At 39.6% G+C, this 26947-nt stretch overlaps 1 protein-coding gene across 1 annotated transcript in view; it reads right to left on the bottom strand.

The window, feature by feature from the left end:
- The window catches only part of LOC116267585 (uncharacterized), a 52120-nt gene that overhangs the window by 1807 nt on the left and 23366 nt on the right, over window positions 1-26947 (bottom strand). The window contains 4 exon segments of the mRNA XM_050075264.1: window positions 391-606; window positions 2825-2976; window positions 4847-5018; window positions 22213-22287. Coding sequence (XP_049931221.1) covers window positions 391-606; window positions 2825-2976; window positions 4847-5018; window positions 22213-22287 — 615 coding nt within the window.

Raw genomic sequence — 26947 nt, 5'->3', positions numbered from 1 at the left:
AGCTTATCAGTGCCAGCGTCTGACAGAAGCTCACCCATATAATGGTGGATAAACAATCAAGAAGCTTCGTTAGAAATAGCAGCAACAGAAAATGTAACATACCAAGTGTTAGGCATAGGAACAGTCTTCTACATAAGATAAATACCAAGTCTCACATTTTGGCTAGGTCCTTATAGAAAAACACAAGAATTATTTCGACTATGCATGATCTCCTTGATGAGTCAAGGTATATCAGCCTTTTAAGTAAACTTACATTAAAAACAGCATCTGAAAGCCTTCTGCAAGTTCTCAGACAAAGCAAACTAGTGCATAAAAGAAAAGTAATGCAGGTACAACTGGTAAATGCAAAGAAACTATGAATAAACCAAGTGTAATTACAAAATCACATACCACTGGCTTCCCATGTTTCAGGCAAACAACCATATAAGGCCATAACTTGTTCATTGCTGGAAGCAATCTGTTCTCATCAACCCCATCATTCGAAGCATCTAGAATGTCTTTTAGACCATGCAATGAGAACAATTGAACTACTTGTCCAATTTCCTCCTCCGCTTGTTTTTCATGCATATAAGATTTTTCCACCACTTCAAGGGCTGCAATTCCATCCTAAACCAATCAAGGACATAAAACCATAAGTGATGAATATAAACAACTGGAATAGCTTAGTGGTCAAAAGCACTTCAAGTAGCAACTTCCACGCTATCACAGGAAAATGCTCTATCAAACTATCATAATGAGGGTGTTTCGTGATCCACACCAATTCTAGGATTTTTTTTTTTTACAATAAAAGTTGAAGTAGCATGAGGAGAAAATATAAGAAACTAATCCAAGAAGACAAGGAAGAGGGGAAACATTTCCACTATTAGAAATCAGGAAGCATTAAATTTGAACACTTGCCATTAAGCTAGAGCCCAACCGCTAGCCAAACGTGATGTGTAGGCAAAAAGAAGCTTCTTTAACATCTGTTCCAAAAGAAATCTCCGGACTGGGTGGCCGGTATTGATTCTAAGGCCTCCCCGCCACTGACACCAGAATTCTTAATGACCATACTGGACTACATCCATGTACTTGTAGTCCAGTATGCCAGACCTTTACACCTATGTCACAGTGGTATGCCTGGGAGGGCCACCTACCTGTACCGGTACGAGAAAAGTGGTACGTTGGTACGGTAAGGTACGTTAGGATCAGTTCCAGGTCAAAAACGATCCAAATCATTCTCTTTAATCCTCAAAGTGCATGATGCCACTTCTTTTTTTGATGCCTCTTCCTCTTCCAACCTGTTCTTCGTCCTCAGCATACCACATATTCTCAGCAGAACACCATGGTCAGCAGCAGCGGGGAGCTTCACCGGCCGGTGGCAGCGACCAGTGACGGACAGCGGCAGTCTTCACCGGCAGCATAAGTTATTTTTTTCTATTTTTTCATTTGACTATTTTTTAAGGTTGTTGTTCTTCAAAATCTACGTTCTTCAAGATCTGTTGCTGCCGTTTTCAATAATCATCTACCACTGCACAATCATCTGCCGTTCATCCAAAATTGTCGATTTTCCCTGCTTTTCAGGTTATGCTTGTGTAAAACTATAAATATCGTTAATTTTATATATACAATTTATGCTTGTTTGCCTACCCTCTTGCTTAGGTTATGCTTCAAAATCTGCCAATTTTCCCTCTTGCTTATGTTGTTGCTGTTAATTTTTGCATCATCTCATTATGCTGTTAAGTGTTAATCGTCATTATGCCCTCATAGTTCTGTCTATTATGCTACATAAATACGTCTTCCTATTATATATGTTGCTTGTTTATTTAATTAACCTTGCTATAGTATTCATGTTTTTTAACTTAAAAGTCCATTTATGTCTTCAACTTAATGTTTATTTATCTTTTTATGAGATTATATGTATTATTTTTTTTTTGGAATTTATAAATTTTACCATACCACCATACCAAGATTTTTAAAATCGCAGTACCCATACCTGCTTCCCCATACCCGTACCTATGTGACATAGATTTACACCACAAGACCAAGCCGGCAAATATGAATATAGTCAAGACTTTTTAAATTTATGGACATATAGGACAAGGTCAACAATATGTCCTTGTCCTAGTCACCATGGAGAACAAGTTTTAAACCAACAAAAGCAGATCATCATGAATAATCAGTACCCCAAAAGGAACTAAGATGTGTGTAGCATGGCTTTTCTAGTTAATGATACACTTGTTTTATGTAAAACCCTAAACATATTGCCACAAACAACCATCTAGTATAAGCAAGAATGAATAGCAGACTTTTGCTTGGCCCGTTATTAGATGTTGCAAAATCATAGACAATCCAAAACTCGAATTCTACCAAGTGATGCATTTAAAAGATTACTAGAGAATGAATAGAAGGTTTTCTTGCAGTATCTACAACCAATAATGACCAAAAAACATTATTTCTTAACATTGTTGTTTTTTCATGGGCCAAAGTGTCAAAATTTGTTTTGTACAATTCAGTTAGTAAAAATATTTTTTGGGTAAGCAGGAGGTCAACAACTCACTACCTGGAAAAGAGGCCTGAAGGCCCCCCATTCCCCATGCCTCTGGGGTCTTGGGCTGCATCTCTGTTAGCGATGGCAGCAGTGCACAATTCAACTTAGGTACTGCACCCCACCACTTAAAACACAGAGGTATAAAAAGCAATAATAAATAAACAAGACAAGTTCACAGAAAAAGAAGGGATTTACTTTCCCATGCATTGCAACGAAATGAAAATTCAAGAAAAGATGAAGAAACTGATCAATGTGCTTTCTGATGAACAAGAGATCAAATGCAACCATGAAACCAACCTCAACTATGTCAAGGACTATAAGGCGTGCTGCATCTTCCACTGAAGCAAGCAGAGGGCCTGCAGCAGCTAAGCAAGACCCTGCAACAGATCCAACAGTTCTTCTATATTTTTTCAACTCATTGAGCTTGAACAGCATGTCTTCCCAACGACCTAACAACGCCACAACAGGATCACCCTGTTAGAGCTTGAATCAATTATTTAACTCATAGCAAGAAACTCCAATACCATAGGCCCATTCCTCCCCTACACACACTCAAAACAATCATCTTATACCCAGAAACAATTTCACACTGCTTTGGTGAAACATTACGAACCGAATCCATGCATCAAAGAAAAGTAAAAATTCATTAAGACAAATTTTTGAATTTTCAGAACAGCAATTTATGAATGAATAAATAATGACTATCAACGCTAGAATTATTCTTAAAGTAGGAAAGCAAAAAAACGAAGCGATGAACAGAATTATTTGAAAAGTGGAAAGGCAATTAGACTATTGTCCAAGATGATGAAAAGCCAAGGAATGAAGAAAAAACTTCAAATGATAGTAAGACATTACATATAAAGCATCTGCAACATCTGAGAAGAAGAAACAATTACCTTGGATGCAAATTTAGCAAAATAACTATATCCAGAAATACCAAGATTACTTTGTTGTCCAACTATAGCATGCAAAATTCATGTAACAAAGCAATGGTCTCTGTAGGGAAAACCCAACCATTCAGGAACTTCTCCTAAATAAAGATCCATATTCTATGGAGAACCTACGAATCATGATTCTAGGACATTCCAGGACGGTGTATTGTATTCCCAAACATGAAGGACATATCTTTTCAGTTCAATTTGCATGTGCTCCAAATTCATTTGAGCTACTTCAGCTAGACGATAAAACAGTAAATGCAATATCATTATCAGAACCAGGATACCATAATATCTTAACTAATAGCTTATACACATATGAACATGTTGTATGACTTCCTTAGCTGGCCATTCCATGCATGTCTCCAACATGTCTTCCCCAACTTGACAACTGATAATTTATGGATATAACTCATATGTCTGCTTGTAACTTTGTTATTCATGAAGGTATGGAAGCTTTGATATAGTGATGGAATCTCAACACGCATTACCTAAGTACGGTAAACACATCATTAAAGCAGTGACTGCTAATTTTCATAGGATGGTTGTTAGCACTCGCCACCAAGGTGCACACAATGATTGGTTAGGGAAAGTCCACTTTGACCGAATGACAGACGCCGGCGGGTACCCAATACCCAGCCAACTTGGGCCCGAGCCTGGAAAAAGGGGCACCGGGCCCGGCCCGAGAAGCCCAGGTGGGCCCAATAATATTTTTTAATATATAATTTATTAATTTTTATATATAATTATAATATTTTATTGCGATTAATTATATTTTTATATTATTTTATATTAAAAATACATATTTTTTTAATTTAATCGGGCCGGCCCCAAGCTCGTTTTAAGTGTCGGGCCAGCCCGAGCCCGACTCCTTATCGGGCCAGCCCAATGCCCATGCTTTCCATGGTTTTCTTCCCTCGAGACGAGGGTTTTCCACATTACATTCGTCTGCATATTTTACTTTTCTAAAGGTGGAATACCAGATTGAAATACATAAATTCCTATCTTACAGGACAAACACATCAGCTGCATTTATAAATTACTTATATCTGTTGCACCAACTGATAAACCACACAAGTGGCATATGAACAAATTAACAACTCACTATCTAAAATTATGAGTCGACTAACCAAATCAATTGATAACACTTGTCCAGTTTTAATAAGTGATGCCCTAATACTAACATTGCACAATTCAGACATTTATGAGAAGTTTAACAATTTTATTTTGTGTAATTCCGTGAAATTATTCAGAGGGAAAGGGCAAGGTTTATAGACACAAGGATAATTCTTAAACCAAGTGCTGTAATAGACCAAACACAGGTATTAGCAATAGGCCCAAGTTAAATACCAACAAAATTTACAGAAAATAGTCTAGGTACCACCTGATATATCAGAAATACTCCTGTTGTCCGAGAGCACTCCACTGTCTGCCTGCTCTGTTTTCTTCTTTTTGACATCTTGTTTCTCAGCTCTCACAAGTGCACTATGAGCTTGAATTTCAACAGAAATTACACCAGATTCTTGTTTTGATGCCTTTGTGATTTCACGCAAAGCCTGCATAAACTCAAGCTACCTTAAGAATGTTCCCCTTAACATCATAGACAGCCCGATAAAGGCATCGCAATTATTAGATAACATGAATTATGACTTCTTCCAAGTCCCATGTCAGCCAAAATGATCCAGAATGACAGGAACAGTAACAGGCTAAAACCTTGTAATGGATGTCAAGGAACAACTACATGCAAAAGTACAAAGAGAGAAGATCATTTGAGTTGATACAAGAAAAAGAATAACGACCAAATGATTTTATCAGGTTCATAAACTTTTTGAAGTTTTGTAGACAAAAGTTGGATACTTTGCAACACTATATATTTTAAAAGTGAAACAATTATATCATTATTTTTCACTCATCAATATCACCATTTCCTTAAAACTCCACCGGCCATGAAGCTCAAATAAGGTTGGTATGAGAAACCCCAGATAATGCAATCAAGGTTTGTCAATGGGTCTTGTTGACGTGTTTTAATGTACGGGTCTGGGTCTGGACCCGGTCCAGTGTGTGCTCCTGTTTAGGCCTATTGAGACTCTACTTGTATCTTTGTAACCCTATTTTTTGGGTATGAATGAAAGTTTATGACAGAGAGTGTCTGGTTGCTAGTGGGTACCAGTCCTCCTCACCCGTGGTTTTTCCCTCTAGTTGAGGGGTTTTTCACGTTACATCTGGTGACTTTTCCGGCGTTCAGACCGTTGGATTTTGATGATTTTGGTGCCATTCTATTCCAAACATCCAGGTGATCCTCTCCACCAGGTTTGACGTCGATCGGACCACAGATGGCATTTCTGGAGGCGACGGAAGGAATCTGGCGGAAATCGGCAGCGTCTTCCCGAAGCAGGTGACAGGCAACCCGCTACTTCAAGGCTCAACGACCTGAGTGTAGACTGCTCGGATTCAGCCCAAATTTGGAGCGTCCACTCCTTGGCTCGTGCTCTTGCTGTGGTCCAAATTTCAGAATTTTTGGAGGTGTCTACGATTTCATACGAATTTTCAAGTGAAGCCCTCTCCGACAGGCCTGAAGCTGAGTTGCGCCTGAGGACTTCTCCTGACGGTCCCAGTGCTCTCACGCCTTGGATCATCAGCTGCGTCGTCTGGCTGTCGTCCCCAGCGTCTGCAGCCTCTCTCATTCTGTGCCACCAGCGTCGTCGGTTTCCTCCAGAGCTGCCTGTTCTATCTGCGCAGCACCGCCGGTGATACTGTCTGCTTCGCCCTGTGTCGTCCGGTCTGCGTCTGACAGGACTCCCTCCCGTGTTTCTGCATTTCTGCCCATCGGTTGCTGCTCATCCTCTGCTGTCGTGAGTTTTGGTGGTGTTTCTGTTGTTCCCTATTACCGTTGGTAGTCCAGGACTGTTCGCTGCCACCGTGAAGTTTCGGTGGTGGTCTAGTGTTGCCTTCATCGCCTCCGTGCTGCGATTGCCGCTGCTGCCGTCGCTCGTGTTGGTCATTTTTTGCTCTCTGTGGGGCTGTCTTCTTCCTTCTAGCAGTTGGCCACCATTTGTTTCACGCTGCCAGCCTTTATTGCTATTTTAGTGAGCTTTCGTGATGGTAGATTCTCGTATGGGCAAGTGGATTATTGATAGTGGTGCTACTCACCACATGACTGGCGATCCTAAGGTCTTTCATGGGTATAAGCTTTCGTCAGGAAAGGAACGTGTGTCTCTTGCCAATGGTTCCTCTATCTCTCTGGTTGGAAAAGGGAGTCTCTCACTTTTGAACAAGTTCTTAGTCCACAATGCTCTACATGCTCCTCATCTTCCCTTGAATCTCTTGTCGGTTAGCAAGATTACAAAAGAGTTGAATTGTGAGCTTATTTTTTCTGTTGATCGCTGTGTTCTACAGGACTTAGTGACAGGGAAGAGGATTGGGATTGGTTTGTTTTATGAAGGGCTATATCGTTTACATATGCGTGTCGCTACTGCCCTCATGACAGCCACCAGCAAAACAGCGAAGAGTAGAAAGGACTCCCTTCAATCGATTCTGCGTTGGCATGAGCGCCTCGGACACCTTCCTTTTGGAATTCTGAGACAGTTATTTTCTGATCTGTGTTCCAGGTTAGATATGACTATGGTGTCTTGTGATGTCTGTCACCTGGCCAAACATGTTAGGGCTTCATGCCCTGTGTCTATCCATCGTTTTAATGAGGTGTTTGCCATGATTCATTCTGATGTGTGGGGGCCTTCGGGAATTCCTTCTTATCATGGTTTTCAATATTTTATCATCTTTATAGATGATTGTTCTCAGAACACCATTGTTTACTTGCTAAAAGACCGTAGTGAAGTTCCTACTGTCATAGAAACTTTCATTACTTATGTGGAAACTCAATATGTAGCATCTGTTAAGACCTTTCGGTCTAACAATGCTCGTGAATATACGTGTCAGTCTATTGATAGCTTTTTTCGAAAAAAGGGAATTGTTCATGAGACTTCATGTAGTTATACTCCTCAAAATGGAGTTGTTGAACGAAAGAATCGCCAGTTATTGAATATGACTCGGGATCTTCTTTTTCAACGTCATGTTCCAAAAAAGTATTGGGGGGATGCTGTGTTGACCAGTGCGTATCTTATCAACCGTCTGCCTAGTCGGGTGTTGAATGGGCAGACGCCTCATTCTATGTTACCGGGGAGTCGTGAACATTTCTCTCTTCCACCCAGAGTTTTTGGTTGTGTCTGCTTTATTCACAATCATAGTCCTCATATTAAAAAGCTTGATCACAGGTCTATTAAGGGCATATTTCTAGGTTATTCTCCCACTCAAAAAAGGTACAAGTGTCGAAACCCTTCCACTCCACTGATCGTGCCTATGTTACCAAAGATGTCACTTTCTTTGAACATGCTTCCTATTTTGGTGAGAATTCTCTTCAGGGGGAGAAGTCTATGACAAGGAAAGAGTATTCTCTGAGTCAAGATATTCAGTTCACAGATTTCCTAGACTATAGGCGGGAGGAGAGTCAAGCAGTTGATGAAAGGGGTTCTACTGGGACTGAGGAGGAACATTGTCACCGTTTTGGGAAAGTTTACTCTAGGCGAAGAGTCTGTACAGATGAGGTGACACGTGATGAGAATTCTACTCCCAATCCAATTACTCCTTCCCTGGATGATCCAAGTCATGCTCGGGAGAAACAAGTTGAAGAAGACACTCAGACTGTTGTTGCAAGTGAAGAGCTTCCCATCGCCCTGCGAAAGGGTGTCAGGTCATGTACTCAACATCCTATTGGTAACTTTGTTTCATATTTTAGACTGTACAAATGTTTTGTATCTTCTCTTTCTTTGGCTGTGATTCTTAGGAATGTTGCTGAGGCTCAGAGGGATCCCAAGTGGACTTATGCAATGCAAGAAGAGATGGAAGCCTTTAACAGAAACAAGACATGGGATGTGGTAAAGATTCCTGAAGCCGCTCATTTGGTAGGATCCAAGTGGGTTTATGCCATTAAGTATAAGCCAGATGGGAATATAGACAGTTATAAAGTTCGACTTGTTGCCAAGGGGTTCAGTCAGAAATATGGAATCGACTACTTGGAGACCTTTGCTCCCGTTGCAAAGATGAAGACTGTCAAAGTCATTATATCCTTAGCTGTGATAAAGGAGTGGAAGATGTACCAACTTGATGTCAAGAACGCATTTCTCAATAAAGACCTTGAAGAAGAAGTATATATGTGTATGCCTCCAGGATATGAGGAACCTTGAAAATGTTGCAAGCTAAGGAAAGCTCTATATGGGCTCAAACAATCTCCTCGAGCATGGTTTGAAGTTTGAATGACTTAGACTTGTAATGAGACAATATGGATATCATCAAGGGAATGGAGATCATACACTCTTTGTGAAGAGGAATGAGCAAAAGGTTACTATTCTGTTGATATATGTTGATGATATGATTATCACAGGTGATGATGAAGATGAAATAAGTAAGTTAAAGAAACTATTGGCGATCGAGTTTGATCTCAAGGACCTTGGTAAGTTGAAATATTTCCTTGGCATTGAAATTGCTAGGTCTGGTACTAGCCTTGTGCTAAATCAGCGGAAGTACACTCTAGATTTGTTAAAGGAGACCGGGAAACTTGGGTGTAGACCGGCTTCTACTCCTCTAGATGCTGGCCATAAGCTGAGTCTTAGAGATGGGGAGCCTCTCTGTGAAGAGGCCAAGAGAAGATATCAACGTCTTGTGGGGAAATTGATTTATCTTATTCTCACTAGACCTAATATTACCTTCGTTGTGAATGTGATGAGTCAGTTCATGCATGCTCCCACGGATGCTCACTTGAAGGCTGTCGACAGGATCTTATGCTACTTGAAGAGGAATCCTGGCAAAGGTCTCTTGTATGTTAAGCAAGACGCTCTTGGGATTGAAGGTTATTCAGATGCAGACTGAGCAGGCTGTATTGACACTAGGAGGTCCACCTCTAGCTATTGTATTTATTTGGGAGGGAATCTCATAGTGTGGAGGAGTAAGAGGCAAGACGTTTGTTCTCGTTCCAGTGCTGAAGTAGAATACAGAGCTGTTGCTATGGAAGTTTCTGAGCTTTTGTGGCTGAAAGTATTGTTGACTGATATTGGTATAAAAGTTGAAGAACCAATGAAGATGTATTGTGATAACAAGTCAGCAATCAACTTGGCCAACAACCCTGTGCTTCATGACAGAACAAAGCATGTTGAGATTGACCGGCATTTCATTCGAGAAAGAATTGATGCTAAAGAACTTGTACTTTATATGAGATCTGAAGACCAAACTGCTGATGTCCTGACCAAAGCCTTGTCTTCAACTTCATTTGAGAGAAATGTATCCAAGTTGGGCATGTTTGATCTGTATGCCCAACTTGAGGAGGAGTGTTGACATGTTTTAATGTACGGGTCTGGGTCTGGACCCGGTCCAGTGTGTGCTCTTGTTTAGGCCTGTTGAGACTCTACTTGTATCTTTGTAACCCTATTTTTTGGGTATGAATGAAAGTTTATGAGAGAGAGTGTCTGGTTGCTAGTGGGCACTAGTCCTCCTCACTCGTGGTTTTTTCCCTCTAGTTGAGGGGTTTTCCATGTTACATCTGTGTTCATTTCTCGTTCTCTCGCTTTTACTGTTTCTACAGGTCTCATTTTCAGGAAGCAATGTGTAAAACGTTTTAAACATGTCATTTGAAGTTTTCATGTGAGCAGAAATGCAAAAAATAATGTATGAAGGGCACAAACAAAACTTGGACTAGTTTAGTTCACAAGGCAAAATAAGGACTGTGTACATAGTTTAGTCCAAACGGCTAGAAAAAGTACTATTGGGACTAGCCAACAGCTAGTTCTGATGAGCAGAAAAAAAGGAAATAAAGATACAGACAATAAAAAGAAAGTACAGAAAAGTATAATATAAAATACATATAAGAGAGCAATGTGTACATATATATGTACACACGTACACACATATGTATAGGGGAGTTCAATGCTGTCATGTGTCAAATGTTGCTGGATGGTAAAACTAATAATTTGTCACTAAAAAACAACACCATATTAGCATTAACTTATATGTTAGTCCTTCAACAACTATCCAGCACATGCACCATTTATTTTTCCTCTACATTAAAAACAAGCTTGCTGAGAAAAACAGGGAAAAAAAACATTTTCTCATTATTTGTTGTAGTTTTTACATTTTTTGTTGAGAATTATTGAGTCGCTTTTGGTATTTTATGAGTGGTTATAGACAATACTCCTTTATTAATTTTGTTTCTATTTGGACTGTTTAATTGTCTTCAGCCGACCCCCAATCCATTATTATCGTAGGATTAGGGACACTGGCAAGCGAACTTTCCTTCCTCTCTCTCTCCCCCACCCCTTTGTCTTCTGTCTCTCTACCGTAACATGGTATCAAAGCTTTCCACTCCTGGGAGAAACTGATGTCTTTTCTCCCCTCCTCTTCTTCCTCTCCTTTGTCCTCCTTTTTCTTTCTTTCCTCTCTCTTCATCTCTATTCTTCTCATCCTGCCTGTTTTCTTCTAACTGACATGTGAGGAAAGCTTTTGTTGTGGATTACGTTAACACAAAGTCAGTATTTGTCCCTTAACGAATTTTTAATGTAAGGAATTGTTAGCATTTAAGGATTAGCTCTAACGTAAGTATGCATATATGTTTTTATATGTACTATAATACATCTTAACGTCCTAGTAGTTTGATATATGATTTGTATATATAAATATATGTATATATGCATAGAACTTTTTGCATTTATGTTTCTTGTACTTTTTTGTATATTTTTATTATTTCTTTTTATTAGCGAAGGGAACTAGCTTTGACTGCTCCCAACAGCTAGAAATTTAGGGTAGGGGTTGGAGCTGCCCAACAGTTTAAAGGACTTGGGCCTGTTGCTTAGCATGGGCTTTAAGGCCTGTTGCTTAGCACACCAACTGTTTGATGGAAGTATTTGTTGTTGTTTTGCACAAGAGGAGCTATCTTCTTGCTGATCTTTGGTGGCTGTTTTTCGTGGATATCTCACTGACTTTTGTGGCTGTTTTTGGTGCTGTCACAACCTTCTATCTTGCTAAATTTTGTGGCTGATTTTGTGGACTGTTTTGATGTTGCCTCAAGCTCTCTTGTTGTTTTTGTGGTCGTTTTCATCTTAGTGCTACCTCAACAACTAAACTACATTTATACAAAACTACATTTATACAAGGTACATATCATGGACGAGGGAACTACCTCCATTCCTCTCCCAAAGCTTACTTCATCTAATTATGTTCAATGGACAAGAACTATGGAACACTTCAACATAAGTAAAGGATTATGAGAACTTGTTGATAGGTCTAAAAGTGAGTTACAATTAATCTTAACCAAAACCATAGATGGAAACACTCATGAACTAATGGAATCGAAAAAGATAAGGTTGTGAATGAATATGAAAAAAAGTAAGAAGAATGGAAGATACTACAACTTTGAGTCATAAAGCTTGAAAATTCCTCAAGAAACTCATACTATGAAGGATGTAGCTTACATGTACAACCTTCAAATGAAGAATGAAAATCTCCAACAAGGAGATAAATCTATTAAGGAGTATGTTAGAGAGATAGAATAATTATGGGATGAACTAAGTGCTAAGAGAAAAACAAATTCAAAGGCAGAAATTTTATAAATTTATTTTTGGTCTTAAACCGGAATGATGGGGTCACAACCTCTTTACTTCATGGACATAAAGTGTCATCCATGAATGAGACTATAGCGGAGCTTCAAATGGAAGAGAATAGACTTAACTTTTCTATAAAGAATAGTGAGTGTTCTTGCCACCTCAAGACCTGGTGCTCGTATGAAAACTTACAGGCTTCCTCACTTCAATTGAAATTTATGAGGATAGCAAAAAAAAAAAAAATCATATGTTTTTCTTACCAAGAAAAATGACATATTAAACCTAAGTGTCCTAAATTGAAGAAATTTGTAAGAAGACAAGTGTGGCTGGGATAATGCATGAAGAAAGTAAAGAAAAGCAATCACTTCGACCTAGACAAGCTTGTAAGTGCTCGCCAGCCGAAGGAGGAGCTTCTCCAATTTCCAAAGCAATGGTGACACTTACATCATCAAGTAAATAGTCTTGAATACTTGATTATGGAGCTTCATTTCATATGAACTACTTACCGAATGCACTAAAGAAGAGTCATGCCCTTTTGTTAAAACCGCCAATGGAACTCCTCTTGAATTCAAATGTGTTGGAAATATTGATCAAAATTTTAATTCAAAAGTTTTCAAAATATCACAAGATAGATTTATTCCCAAACTTGAATCTCTTGTCGATTTCTCAATATAACCGATTATGGATGTGATATTGTCTTCTCACAAAATAAATTTTTGATACACAACCACCTTTCCAAGAAAACGATTGGGAAGGTTCTAGGAAAAATGATCCCTACTATGTTGATTATTTAGATCTTTCCAACCCTACTTGCAACATTGTCAAGAAAATTGACATTCAAATTTGGCATCAAAACTTAAATGTCTTGTATCCCATTTTTGGAGGAGAAATGTAAAGAATAGATTTGTTGTAATGATTGTTTTAAAGACAAAGTTAAGGTTTTACATTTTAGCAATATAAACTTTGTTGCAAAAGCACCCTTTGAATTAGTGCATTCAGATGTATGGGGACCCGCTCCTATTATGTCTAAAGGTTGCTTGTTATATTATGTTGTTTTTGTATATGATCACTCTTGATATGCTTGTGTTTATTTTCTTAAACACAAATCAAAAGTCTTTATGAATTTCAAAAACTTTCACAACATGATTTCAAAAGTCTTTGAGACATTTTCACCTGTGGCTCGGTTGGGCACTATTCGCTTAATTATATCTCTTGTTGTCCAGCGAGAGTGACCTCTCTTTCAGTTGGATGTGAAAAATGTTTTTCTGTATGGAGACCTTTCTGAAACCATCCATATGCAGCAACCACCAGGTTTTGAGCGGCAGGGGGAGTGTTCCAAGGTATGCAAGTTAAAGAAGGCTATTTATGGACTTAAACAGAGTCCTCGTGCATGGTTCCAAAAGCTTACTGAGGTGTTATCTAAGTGTGGATTTTGCCGATCCCAGCTTGATCACTCATTATTTATCAAGCGAGGCTCATCGGGTATGGTGATATTGATTGTCTAAATGGATGATATCGTTCTTACCGGGAACAATGATCAAGAGATAGCTCAAACAAAAGAATAGCAACACTTTGTTACAATAGACCTTGGATAACTCCATCATTTTCTTGATATTGAGGTGGCTCATAGTAATCAAGGAGTTATAGTGTCTCAAAAGAAGTATGTTCTTGATCTTCTGCATGAAACAGGATCATTGGGGACCAAATCTGCCACACTTCCCATGAATCCCCGCATTCATATATATGATTGTTGACATATGTTTTAATGGGTCTCCTGTCCGGGTATGGGTCTGGACCCGGATCAGTATGTTATCCTGTTTAGGCTATACTTACGCCTGTGTAATCCCTAAATTGTTGTGTGTGAATGAAGTATTGTAGAGAGAGAGAGAGTCTGGCTGCTAGTGGGCGTCAGTCTCCTCCATCGTGGTTTTTTCCCTCTTATTGAGTGGTTTTCCACATTAAATCTATGTTTGGCACCTGTTCTATTTCTTTTTTGTTTCAACATGGTATCAGAGACGACGAGTTTTTGAGATCTTTTGAACCTCTTCCTTTCCCGTTCGTGGTTTTGTTTTTGTTGTCGTTCAAGATGCCAGACGCCCGACAACATTGTTGCCGTTCTAGACGCCTGACGCCGCTCCTCCTTCCTTTCTAGATGCCCGACGCTCGACGCTGCTCCTCCTTTCGTTCGCCCCAGCGCCCGGTCGCCTGCCACTGCTCTCCTCCTGTCTCTTCCGCTGCTGCCCGAACTGCCACCTAAGTCGTTTAAGCTGTTGTCGCTGTGTTGCTGCCTCTCCTGAAGTCGCGTGGGCCAGCGTGTATCGTTTTGACAGTTGAAGTCTGCCGTGAAGTTCCAGTGGAGCACCAGTGGTGCTCGGTCGTCAAATCCCAACGGTAGATCGTCTCCAGGTCGCTTGCATCTCTGTGCCCTTTGGCGCCGTGTAGTGCCGCTTCCTGCCACTGCTCCCTGCCATTGCCACTGTTGTTCCCTGCCGTCCTGCTCTGTCTGCTTTTGCCCAAGGCAGGTACGTGAAGGATCCTTTGTCGTCGCCCCTACTGCTGCAGCGTTTTTTCCTCGTCGGGCGCTTGCCCTGCTGTGTCGTCCAATCTCAGCGGTGACTATCCTCGTTTCAGTAAGTAACCTCCTTCTGTTTTACCTTCCGTTACTGTTGTTGTGTGTTCGTTGCTGCGCCCTGTGTGTCACAGGCTTCTCTCCTTTTCGTTGGTAGTTTTATCATTGCTTTGGGGTGGCTGAATCATCCTCCTCTACTATTAATATTGACCAGACTGAGGTTGGGGGTGCTAGAACTGAAAACATACCTGTTCAGGTCACTACTATTCATCTCACCAAAGAAAATTACCTCCAATGGTCCGCTGCTATCACGGGGCCGAATTGCTTATGTAAATGGCAGGAAGATTGAACCTGTTGAGACTAGCGTTGCTTGGGACACATGGTTTCTTGAGGGCAACCAAGTTAAGACTTTGATTGTTAACTCTGTGTCCTCTGATATTCAACCCCTCATTCTTCACAAGAGGACTGCGAGGGATATGTGGGTTATTCTGGAACAGATGTACGGCCAGAAAAAGAAGGATGTGCAAGTATATCAATTGATGAAAGATGTTTATGCTCTACGGCAAGTTGAATCAATGTTATCACTGCCGTATCGTATTGCGTATCGGTTGGGACGACCTATACTCTGTATCGTTAACGTATCGTAAATATATCGTAACGTATCGTAAAATTAAATTTTTTAATTTGTAAGAAATATTAAAAATTTATAAAAAATAGGAACAAATCAGAAAAATTCTAAAAAAATCCAAAAAAACAAGCAAAACTCTCTCCTGATATGATTTGCTTACAATAATTGCACTTAACTCTTAACCTATCTTTGGGATTCACCCTTGTACACCACTGCCATGCAAGATCCGACATTATATCTTCACAAAACAAGTAAAAACATACAAATAAATGTAGGAAATAAGAGAAATGAACGATTCAACAGTAAAAATGAGTTATTTCTTACCTTCTTGGTGTTAAAAACCAAAAAACCCTCTTTCTCCAAGCTTCCCACCATCCCGAGACTCCTCACAACGAGAAATAAAGCTTCTTCACCGGCAAATCTTGATGCAAATGGAGAAAATCTCTCCCTCCCACGTCTCTTGCAGTGTTTAGAAACAAGAAAAGAGAGAGAGAGGAGCGTAGGTTTCAAAATATGACGCAAAAAAGAGAGGCCATCGGGCCCCTTTTTCATTTTACCCCCATATCGTACGATACGGGGGTGTACCGCATGTATCATGCGATACGCACGCGTATCGTGTTTCGAACACGTATCGTATAGATTTTCTTGGCCTATAGGATACGTATCGTACGATACGCGTCCGTATCATATGATACGGATAACATTGATCGTGAGTATGTGTGTCAATCTATTGAAGAATTCTTTCGAAAAAAGGGGATTGTCTATGAGACGTCCTGTAGTTATACTTCCCCACAAAATGGGGTAGCTGAGGGAGGAAAAATCGTCAGTTGCCTAATGTCACCAAGGCCCTCTTGTTTCAAAGGAATTTTCCCAAACAATATTGGGGTGATGTTGTTCTCACTAGTGCATATTTGATTAATCGTATGCCTAGTCGTGTGCTAAATGGGCGGACCCCCCATTCTATGCATCCAGGTAGTCATCAACCCTTTCTCCTCCCACATCGTGTCTTTTGGATGTGTTTGTTTTATTCATGATCATAGTTCCAATATGAAAAAACTTGATCCAAAGTCGATTAAGGGTGTGTTTGTGGGCTATTATCCTACTTAAAAGGGGTATAAGTGTCTTGATCCTACCATTGGTCGTGTTTATGTTACCAAGGATGTCACCTTCTTGGAACATGTCTCTTATTTTGGTGAGAATCCTCTTCAGGGGGAAAAGTCTATGTCAAGGGAAGAGTATTCTCCAAATCAAGAGATTCAATTCACAGATTTTCTGAAATATAAGCAGGAAGAGAGTCAAGCAGTTGTAGATGTGCTTGAGCGTGAAATGGATGGAGGTTGTTCTATTGAGACTGAGGAAGAACGTAACCATTTGTTTGGGCAGGTTTACTCTAGGCGGAGAGTACGTACAGATGAAGTGACTGATGGTAAGGATGGTAAGAATTCTACTCCCAACCCAAATGCTACTCCTTCCTTGGATGACCTAAGTCGTGCTCGGGAGAAACCAGTTGAAAAGGACATTCAGAAAAAAGCTGAAAATGAAGAGCTTCTCATTGCCCTGAGAAAGGGTGTCAGGTCATGTACTAACACTCTATTGGTAACTTCGTATCATATTATAGACTGGGCAAGAACTACAAATGTTTTGTATATCTCTTTCTTTGACTGTGATTCCCACGACTGTTGCTGAGACTCAGAGTGATCCCAAGTGGACTCATACAATGCAAGAAGAGATGGAAGCCTTGAACAGAAACAGGACATGGGAGGTAGTTAAGATCCCTGAAACGGCTCATCTAGTTGGATCCAAGTGGGTCTACACCTTTAAGTACAAACCAGATGGGAGTGTCGAGAGGTACAAAGCTCGCCTTGTTGCCAAGGGGTTTAGTCAAAAATATGCAATTGACTATTTGAATACTTTTGCTCCTGTTGCAAAAATGAACACTGTTAGAGTGATTATTTCTTTAGCAGTGATGGAAGGAGTGGAAGATGTACCAACTTGACGTCAAGAATGTTTTTCTCAATGGAGACCTTGAAGAGGTGGTGTATATGTGTATGCCCCCAGAATATAAGGAACTGGAAAAACGCTGCAAACTGAAAAAAACTTTATATGGGCTCAAGCAATCTTCCCGAGCATGGATTGAACGTCTTAGACTTGTAATGAGACAACATGGCTACAATCAAGGAAATAAAGATCATACTCTATTTGTGAAGAGAAGGGAGGGTAAGGTTACTCTTTTGTTAGTCTATGTTGATTATATGATTGTTACAGGTGATGATGAAGATGAAATAACAAAATTAAAAGAGTTACTGGCTGCCGAGTTTGATCTCAAGGACTTGGCAAACTAAGGTATTTTCTTGGTATTGAAATTGCTAGGTCAGGTACGACCCTTGTGCTGAATCAACGGAAGTATACTTTGGATTTACTAAAGGAGACAGAAAAACTATGTTGTAGACCTGCTTCTACTCCTATAGATGTTGGACACAAGCTCAATATTAGGGATGGAGAACCTTCCTGTGAAGAGGCCAAGGGAAGGTATCAACGTCTGGTTGGAAAGTTGATCTATCTTACTCTCACTAGCCTGATATTTACCTTTGCTGTTAATGTGATGAGTCAATTCATGCATGCTCCAACGGATGCTCCACTTGAAGGCGATTGACAGGATCTTGTGTTACTTGAAGAGGAATCCTGACAAAGGGATCGTATATGTGAAACATGAACCAATTGAGATTGAGGGGTATTCCGATGCAAACTGGGCGAGCTGTGTTGATACCAGAAGATCAACCTCAGGGTACTATGTCTACCTAAGAGGAAATTTTATTGTGTGGAGGAGCAAGAGACAAGATGTTTGTTCCCGCTCTAGTGCAGAGGTTGAATATAGAGTTGTTGCTATGGAAGTGTCAAAATTATTAGGGCTGAAAGTATTGTTGACTGAAGGACCAATGAAGATGTAATGTGATAACAAGTCAGCGATCAACTTGGCCAACAACCCTGTGTTACATGATAGAACAAAGCAGGAAATTGTATGGTTAAAGAATTTATTGAAGGACATTGAAATTGATTTGACTGAAGCCACTAAGCTCTACTGCGACATAAAAGCATCATCTACACTGTAAACAATCATACTTTTCATGAAAAGACAAAACATATTGAAATAGATTGTCAATATGTGAGAGAAAAATATCTTAGACGAACAATTGACATATCTTTTGTTCTTTCATAATATCAACTTAAAGATTTCTTCACCAAAGCACTTGCTTCAACAAGATTTCAGCTTCTTTTTGGCAAATATTCAGTGATCACACCATAAGTTTGAGGGAGGGTGTTAGACTTTAAGGATTATCTCTAATGTAAGTATGCACATATGCTTTTATATGTACTATCATATATCTTAAACTCTTAATAGTTTGATGTATCATTTGTATATATAAATATATGTATGTACGCGTAGGCCTTTTTGTACTTATTTTCCTTTTATTTTTCTGCATACTTTTCATTTCTTTTTATTAGAAAAGGGAACTAGCTGTTGGCTACTCCCAACGGCTAGAAATCTAGCCGTTAGAGCTGCCCAACAGCTAGCTCCTTTTTCTCCTTCCTTTCTTTCCACCATAAATAAGGGACTTGGGTCCCTTGCTTAGTATGGGCTTTAAGGTCTGGTTTTGTGCATTATTTGAGATTGAATACAAGTTTTTCACCTCTAGTTTGAGGTTTCTCCTTGTGTGATTTCTTGGAGTGGCTGGTATCTTCAAAAGTGCGACTCTTGAAGTGTTTCTATCATTAAATTCAGGCCTGATTTACAGGAATATCAAATTCATACTGGCAGAGTCCTGTTACCTAAACTTCCTAACAAGACCCTGTCAACAAGTTTAGAATCAAACTTGGAAACAAGTCAGGCCTAGGTTCCTTTTTTTTTTTTCATAAAACAGGGAGAGACAATTATAGTAGGATGATGACAATGACAGGATGGATGATGAACTAATGTGACGTCCCAAAATGCAATCAATCACATCTAAGCCTCAATAAATCAATGAAGAAGTAAAATCGAAGGAGCCTTTTTAGCAAGCGGTAACGAGGCAAACAATATCTTTGCTAGGTACCACTAATTGTTAACAACCAACTACTCCCATTTTTTTTAGTGCATAAATGGAGCCTAAAAACTTTCAGCCAACTCTATGTTTTAAACACTCTGTGTAGACAATAGAGAAAAGAGGAGCAACCTAAAAGAATTACACTAAAGCATCTTAAAAACCATACCAGCCAATGATGTTCTTGCAAACTTGCCACCACTCCGGCAAGAAACATAAACTAACATATGCAATATCTATGTTAGAACCACCATGTTAGACCATAACTTATTCAAGGTAACATGGTAATATAGGTTTTCCATTTTATGAAGTTGAAACTTCCTAGTAGTTCTTTTAGATAGCTAAAAAAAAAATCTTTTCCTCCTTTTTTGTACATGATTTATCTTCGAGAAATCGGCTCTTACACATGAGAAGTTCAAGAATTTGGGAAGATGAGAGGGGTTAGTTGCAAATTTGGAAAAGTAATGTGATCGAATCTAGGCCAAGTTACACACTAAAGATTAAAGGGCCCAATTGTCATAGATATAGCGAGATTTTTTTAAAATCTCGGATATTTATGAGATTATGAAAATCTCGCCCAAAATGAATACCTTGCAATTATCGTGATTTTTTTAATGATTTTTTTTTGCTTTTTTATTAGTTTCTCATTTATTTTATTTTTAATCATTTATAGGATTTTTTTGTTTAAATTTGCAAAGCTTTTTTCTAAAACTTTCTTGAGAAAAACAACTTCACCGAACAGCCAAGAAAAACCTTGTCTATGTTAAAGCCTAAGTCCAACAGACGCTCCAAAGTGTCGACACGACTCGAATGCGGGAGCGGACACGCGTGCGGCTCAGATTCGCACCCAACACAAGTCAACAAGAGTCGAGTGCGGCTGACCAAACCCAATCATTTTCGTCCATTTTGGACACGCACCCGACTCGCGTTTGACTCGAGTCGGGTGCGGTCAAACCATGTCAAGCCTATTTTCGTCCTTTTTTTTATTTTTTCTTTTAAAAATTTTTAATGTTAAAAAGAGGGTTTAGGGCACCATCGTATACCCTCTTCCTCTTCTCCCGTGCACTCACTCCTCCCGTATCAGCACCCCCAAACTGACTTTTAATCCATTCATGTGTTCTGATTTCTGAGTCAACCCTTTCTTCGGTCCATAGCTTCCACGGAATCAAATTCACTCTGTTCATCTCTGTTCCATAATTTTTATCAAACACACATGTGATTTTTAGATTTCTGCAATTATAACCTCGTGTTTGGTTTGGGCAAGATAGTACGCCTATAATTTGTATTTTCTCTTTGAAATATAGGAATCCTCTTTTGCACATTTGATATGTAAGGTTTGCTGCCATATGGGTTCAAGGCTTCAAGCTGCACTTGAGGGCCTTGTGATCTTAACTATTCTTTCAGTTAAAATTAGTTACCTCTATTTTGCTGAATTGTATTTGTTTTATGTTGTATCAGTTATCAGTTGCTTTCCTTAGCTTATGATTTAATCTATTGTGTTAAATCATGTATGTTTCTTGTTATTGATATTTTAGTTCAAGAGTTTGTTTTATAATCGCTATCGTGCAGTATTTCAATTTAGGTGCACTATTTCAATTGTTATTTGATAATTTTGTGGTTTATAGACATTTTTGTCATATTATATATATATATATATATATATATTATAATAAATTATTAATAATACTAATAATAAATACCTTTGCCGCACCGCCGCACCTAAATTTTTTGAGACGTGCCGCTCCAACACCCGCACCCTGCACCTATGTGACATAGGTTGAAGCACACGGTTCTCTATTTTATTAAGTTGGTCAAAGCCCATGTATGTCCAACGTATCATAATCTGTTTTGAAGTCTAATTGTTCTAAGCTGTATAAGTGAAGGACCGGATAGTCTTTTGTTGTATTTTAAGTGAGACTTAAATTAGGGCATCGGGCTCTTCATTGGCTTCCGGACTTTATCGGGAGCAGCAGCTGAAGGGATGATGAAGGCATCTGCTGCGTTTTCTGAAGGAGCTTGAAGACAATGAAGAACTGCATATGAATCTAGTAATTTTTTTTTTTTTGTTATCATGGTTTGGATTAGTCGTTTGGATGCCATTTAAACAGTCTATATTTTCTCGAGAACGATTTTTCTGACAAAGTTACGATTGACATCTCACAAGAGAATGAATTGATAATTAAAATTTGGGAAAATTTACAAATGATAGCTTCACTTTTTACATATTTACAATCACCTAATGTTCAAGAAACTATAAATAACTGAAAGAGTTTCTAACATAATCCATATTAAATAAATAATGTTAAAACATACTAAAAAGACTATCTTATCCTTAACAAAGAAAAACAAATCTTCAAAAAAATCACAAATCACAATTTTTTTAGTCTATAATTTCACATCTTTTACACTCACTCCTCACCTATATCTCTACAATCGCATCTAAATGAAAGGTGACATCATTAAGACGTTGACCCAATAGATGTGGATTTTGAAACCTTCTTTATTTTTAAAAGTATTTTTGTTAAGGGTAAATAATGTTTTCTGCTCATAAAACATGTATTTGTGAATTATTTTCTAAACTTAGGCAGTTTTTTGTAATTTGTCAAACTAGACAGTTCTTTGTATACGCACCAAAAATTGAGCAGTTATTGGTAAATTTTTCAAAAACTTTTTAACATCACAAACTAGAAATTAATGCCATTGTTCCAAAAAGTGTCATCATACACCATGTATTAAATGAAATCATGGAGAACAAATAGGTACTGCAGCACTAACATAGCAGATGATGCAGATATAGAACAAAGGACAAACACATTCGAGGTTGAGAAATACCTTCAACAAAGAGATAGTCAACTCTGGGTGCTGATGTCGTCCCAAGACCTCAAGCTCAGATGACAAAGACCTCAACTGCAAGATTTTTCATGGCTTAGAGAGGAACGCAAAAAACCTAAAGTTCCATTTAAAATAAACAGAAAAAAATGCAAAAGAGATCAAGCAATATGTGACATCCTCATATTTGAACACAGTTTATCCTCGCTAGAATTTCCACATTGTAACATCAGATGGATAAGGGGGAACAATATAGATATCAAACATAAGGCACTTGTGACACAGGAGTTACCATATATCAGACCGGAAAATACTGAGAGAATTCAATGTTCTACATTTGTACATAGATAATTTTTGGTGCTTGTTTTTCTTTAGGCCTTTATTTATCCACGAAATCCAAGTCAAGTGTAATTGGATTAAGAAATATCCAGATCTCATTTGTTACAGCCGACAGCCTTAGAGAGAGAATCGTTAATCCATTCACTAACCCTAATCTCCATAATAAAGAGATTAGGGTTGAAGAGAGATTTACAAAGTACATGAATTTTAAAGAGACCTCCTAACTATTAAATATTGCAAAGAACCACCTACAAACATAAACTCTTCTAATTCAACACTCCCCCTTAAGCTGGAGCATACATATTAATCATGTTCAGCTTGTCACAACATCTAAAGAAATCACCAATAGGAAGAGCTTTAGTGAAGACATCTGCAGCTTGATCTTCTGATGATACATGAATGGTGGTGATGGTTCTTCCTTGAACGATATCCTGAATGTAATGGCAATCCACTTCAATATGTTTAATTCTCTCATGGAAAACTGAATCGTTTGTGTAAAAACACGCAATGTAAGAGGAAAACGAAGACAAAACACAAGATATACGTGAAAAACCTTAGGGAGAGGTGAAAAACCACGGAGAAGCTCTAACCTAGGGGCAAAACCGCAACCCTAGGAGAGAGAAGATTATTTTCACTTAATCAACAAAAACAACAATAAGTGGGAATATAAGAGGGAGACCCGCCTAGGGAACCGAGCCACTCTCGGTTCCCGCGCCCATGGAACCGGGTCCATATCCAGACCCGGTTCCCAGTGTACAATATTCAAACACTCCCCCTCAAGCTTGGCATATATGTCAAACATGCCAAGCTTGCTCACATTCTTTTCAAATTGGGATGTACATAAGGCTTTAGTTAAAACATCTGCAATTTGATCTTCAGACTTCATATAAGGCAGGATCAACTCCTTTGAATCTATGCGTTCCCTTATGAAGTGGCGATCAATCTCCACATGTTTAGTTCTGTCATGCAGGACGGGATTATTTGCAAGGTTAATCGCAGACTTGTTGTCGCAGTACATCTTCATCTTCTCTTCCATTTCAACTCCAATATCTGCTAGAAGGATCTTCAACCATAACATTTCTGTAACTCCCATAGCAACCGCCCTGTATTCAGCCTCAGCACTGGATCTAGAACAAACTTCCTACCTTTTACTTCTCCATACAACCAGGTTACCCCCCAGAAAGATGCAGTACCCTGTGGTAGACCTCCTAGTATCAGTGCACCCTGCCCAATCTGCATCAGAGTATCCTTCAATATTAAGCTGGTTTTGCTGAGTATATAGTAATCCTTTCCCTGGATCATTCATCAGGTACCCCAACACTCTTTCTGCACTCTTCCAGTGACAATCAGTAGGAGCATGCATAAACTGACTCAACACATTCACAGCATAAGTGATATCAGGGCGAGTTAGAGTAAGATAGATGAGCTTACCAACCAGCCTCTGATACCGTCCTTTTCCTTCCTCATCCAGAATGTTGCCAGTTTTGATGCTAATCTTAGTGCCAGACTCCATTGGAGTTAGAAAGGGCCTACATCCAAGTTTACCTGTCTCCTTTAACAAATCCAGAGTGTACTTCCTTTGGCTCATAACAAGCTCTGTCTCTGATCGAGCAATCTCTATCCCCAGAAAGTATAGTTTACCCAGATCTTTAAGGTCGAATTCAGCAGCTAACCTCTCCTTCATCTTCCTTTTTTCTTCTTCATCGTCACCTGTGACAATCATATCAACATATACACGAAGAAGACTCACCAGGCCATTTCTCTGCTTGATGAATAAAGTGTGATCACCATTTCCCTATTTGTATCCATTAATCTTCATAACTATCCTCAGTCTTTCAAACCACGCTCTAGGAGACTGCTTTAATCCATACAAGGCTTTCTTGAGATGACAATATTTTCCGCCTTGGGTATATCCAGGAGGCATGCTCATATAGACCTCTTCCTCTAGATGGCCGTTCAAGAATGCATTTTTGACATCAAGCTGGTTCATTCTCCACTTCTTTTGTACAGCAAGTGCTAGAATAACCCTCACAGTTTTCAGTTTAGCAACAGGGGCAAAAGTTTCAAGATAATCAATACCATATTTTTGACTGAACCCCTTTGCAACAAGACGAGCCTTATACCGTTCCACAGTACCATCAGGTTTGTATTTCACATTGAACACCCACTTGGAACCAACTAAATGAGCACCTTTGGGAATATCAACTACTTCCCAAGTGTTGTTCCTTGCCAAGGCATCCATCTCCTCTGTCATGGCCTGTAGCCATTTGGGATCCTCTCTAGCATCTTCCACACACCTGGGAATCACAGACTTAGACAAGGATGTAATAAAGCATTTGTAATCCTTACTAAGTTTTGCCTAAGAAACAAATCTCTAAATAGGATAAGAAGTACATGACCTGGTGCCCTTGCGCAAGGCTATGGGAAGCTCTTCATTCACTGGACTTGGGTCATCCAGGAAACTCATAGGATTGGGATTGGTAACATCAACATCCTCAACCACATCTTTCTTCTTCCTGGTGTACACCTGGCCAAACAAGTGATCACGGGCAGTGGGCTGATCATCCACAGAGCCCCCTTCATCTCTGACTATGTCTGCCACACTGTGACTGGCCTTGTAATCTAAGAAATCCATAAACTGAATCAGCTGATTTGAGGAATACTCTTCCACACTGTTCCCTAGACACTCCCCCTGAAGAGGATTCACAGGAAAGTATGCCTCATGTTCATGAAAAGTAACACCCCGGGAGACATAAACTTTGGAAGTGGTAGGATCAACACATTTGTATCCCTTCTGAGTAGAGGAATACCCCAAAAAGACAGCCTTGATAGACCGAGGATCAAGTTTTTTTAGAGAGGGACTATAATCATGTACAAAACAAATACACCCAAACACCCGAGGAGTAAGAGGCCAGGGATTCTGAGTAGGCCAAAGCACAGAATATGGGGAATGACCATTCAACACACGAGTAGGCATACGGTTAATGAGATGTGCACTAGTGAGAAGTGCATCACCCCAGTAACGCTTAGGAACATGCCGATGGAACATAATAGCCCGGGTGACATCTAATAAATGGCGATTCTTCCGTTCAGCCACGCTATTTTGAGGAGGTGTATAACTACATGATGTTTCATGAACAATACCCTTGCTCCTCAAGAAATCATCTAGGGATTGAGAGACATACTCTCTAGCATTATCAGTGCGGAAAGCCTGAATAGAAGTCTGAAACTGAGTCTCAACAAAGGCAACAAAATGTTTGACGATAACAGGAACTTCACTACGTTCTTTCAACAGGTACACGAACCTACAACGAGAGTAGTCATCAATAAGAGTCATAAAGTAATGAAAACCACGACAAGTGGGTACTCCCGAAGGACCCCAAACATGAGAGTGAACCAAAGCAAAAGGACGGGTGGTTTTATTGAAGGAAATAGGGTACGAAGCCCTAACATGTTTAGCCAACTGACACACTTCACAGGTGAAGGAGTCCATAGAAACAGAACGAAAAAAACTAAGAAACAACTTCTTAATCAACTGGAATGGGAGATGTCCAAGCTGCTCGTGCTATCGTATGATAGTAGATCTGTCCTCCACGCCTGACAACTGTCCACTAGTGGCTGAAATGAGAGCAGAAGCAACCTGCACGGGCAGTCTGTAGAGTCCATCAATAACCGAACCAATCCCAATCTTCTTCCCCGTCACTGCAGAAAACAACGATCAGCAGAGAAAATTAGATTACAATTGAGTTCTTTGGTAATACTGCTGACAGTTAACAGATTCACAGGAATATTGGGAACATGAAGAGCATTATGAAGACGGTATTTATTCAACAAGGACAAACTCCCTTTTCCAGCCACAGAAATAGAAGGCCCATCAGCCATAGACACGCGTTGCTGCCCGGAAGACAATTTGTATTCTTGAAACATCTTAGGATCCCCTGTCATATGATGCGTAGCTCCGCTGTCAACAATCCAATCACCAAGAGAGGAATTACCTTGATCGCTTGTGGCAACAAGAGCTTGGGCTAACTTAGCTCCCTCAGACGTGGATGCTTCCTCCGGAGTAGTAGAGGCCATAGATAGGCGGCTGATGTAAGCTTGCAATTGCTTGATTTTATCAGAGGAGAGCTTTGATGTTTCAACAATCGAGGAGCTACCCTGACTAGAAGCAGGCACAGGAGGACCCCGCCGACTAGAAGGAGGGCGACCACGGGTAAGCCGCTTTTCAGGGTGAATATCCCAACAGAAATCAACAGAATGCCCCAACTTGTTACAATGACTACAACGTCGAACAGGACGCTGGCCAATCCCTGAAGTACGGCTGACAAAGGCTGAGGGGGAACTCCCATGACTGGAGTCAATATGCATCACCTGACGTCGTTGTTCCTCAGATTCCACC

This window comes from Nymphaea colorata, chromosome 14, assembly GCF_008831285.2.
Source record: "Nymphaea colorata isolate Beijing-Zhang1983 chromosome 14, ASM883128v2, whole genome shotgun sequence".
In the NCBI taxonomy this organism is placed as follows: Eukaryota; Viridiplantae; Streptophyta; class Magnoliopsida; order Nymphaeales; family Nymphaeaceae; genus Nymphaea; species Nymphaea colorata.
The sequence above is the reverse complement of the archived record's forward strand: the minus strand, read 5'-3'. Positions and strand labels throughout refer to the sequence as shown.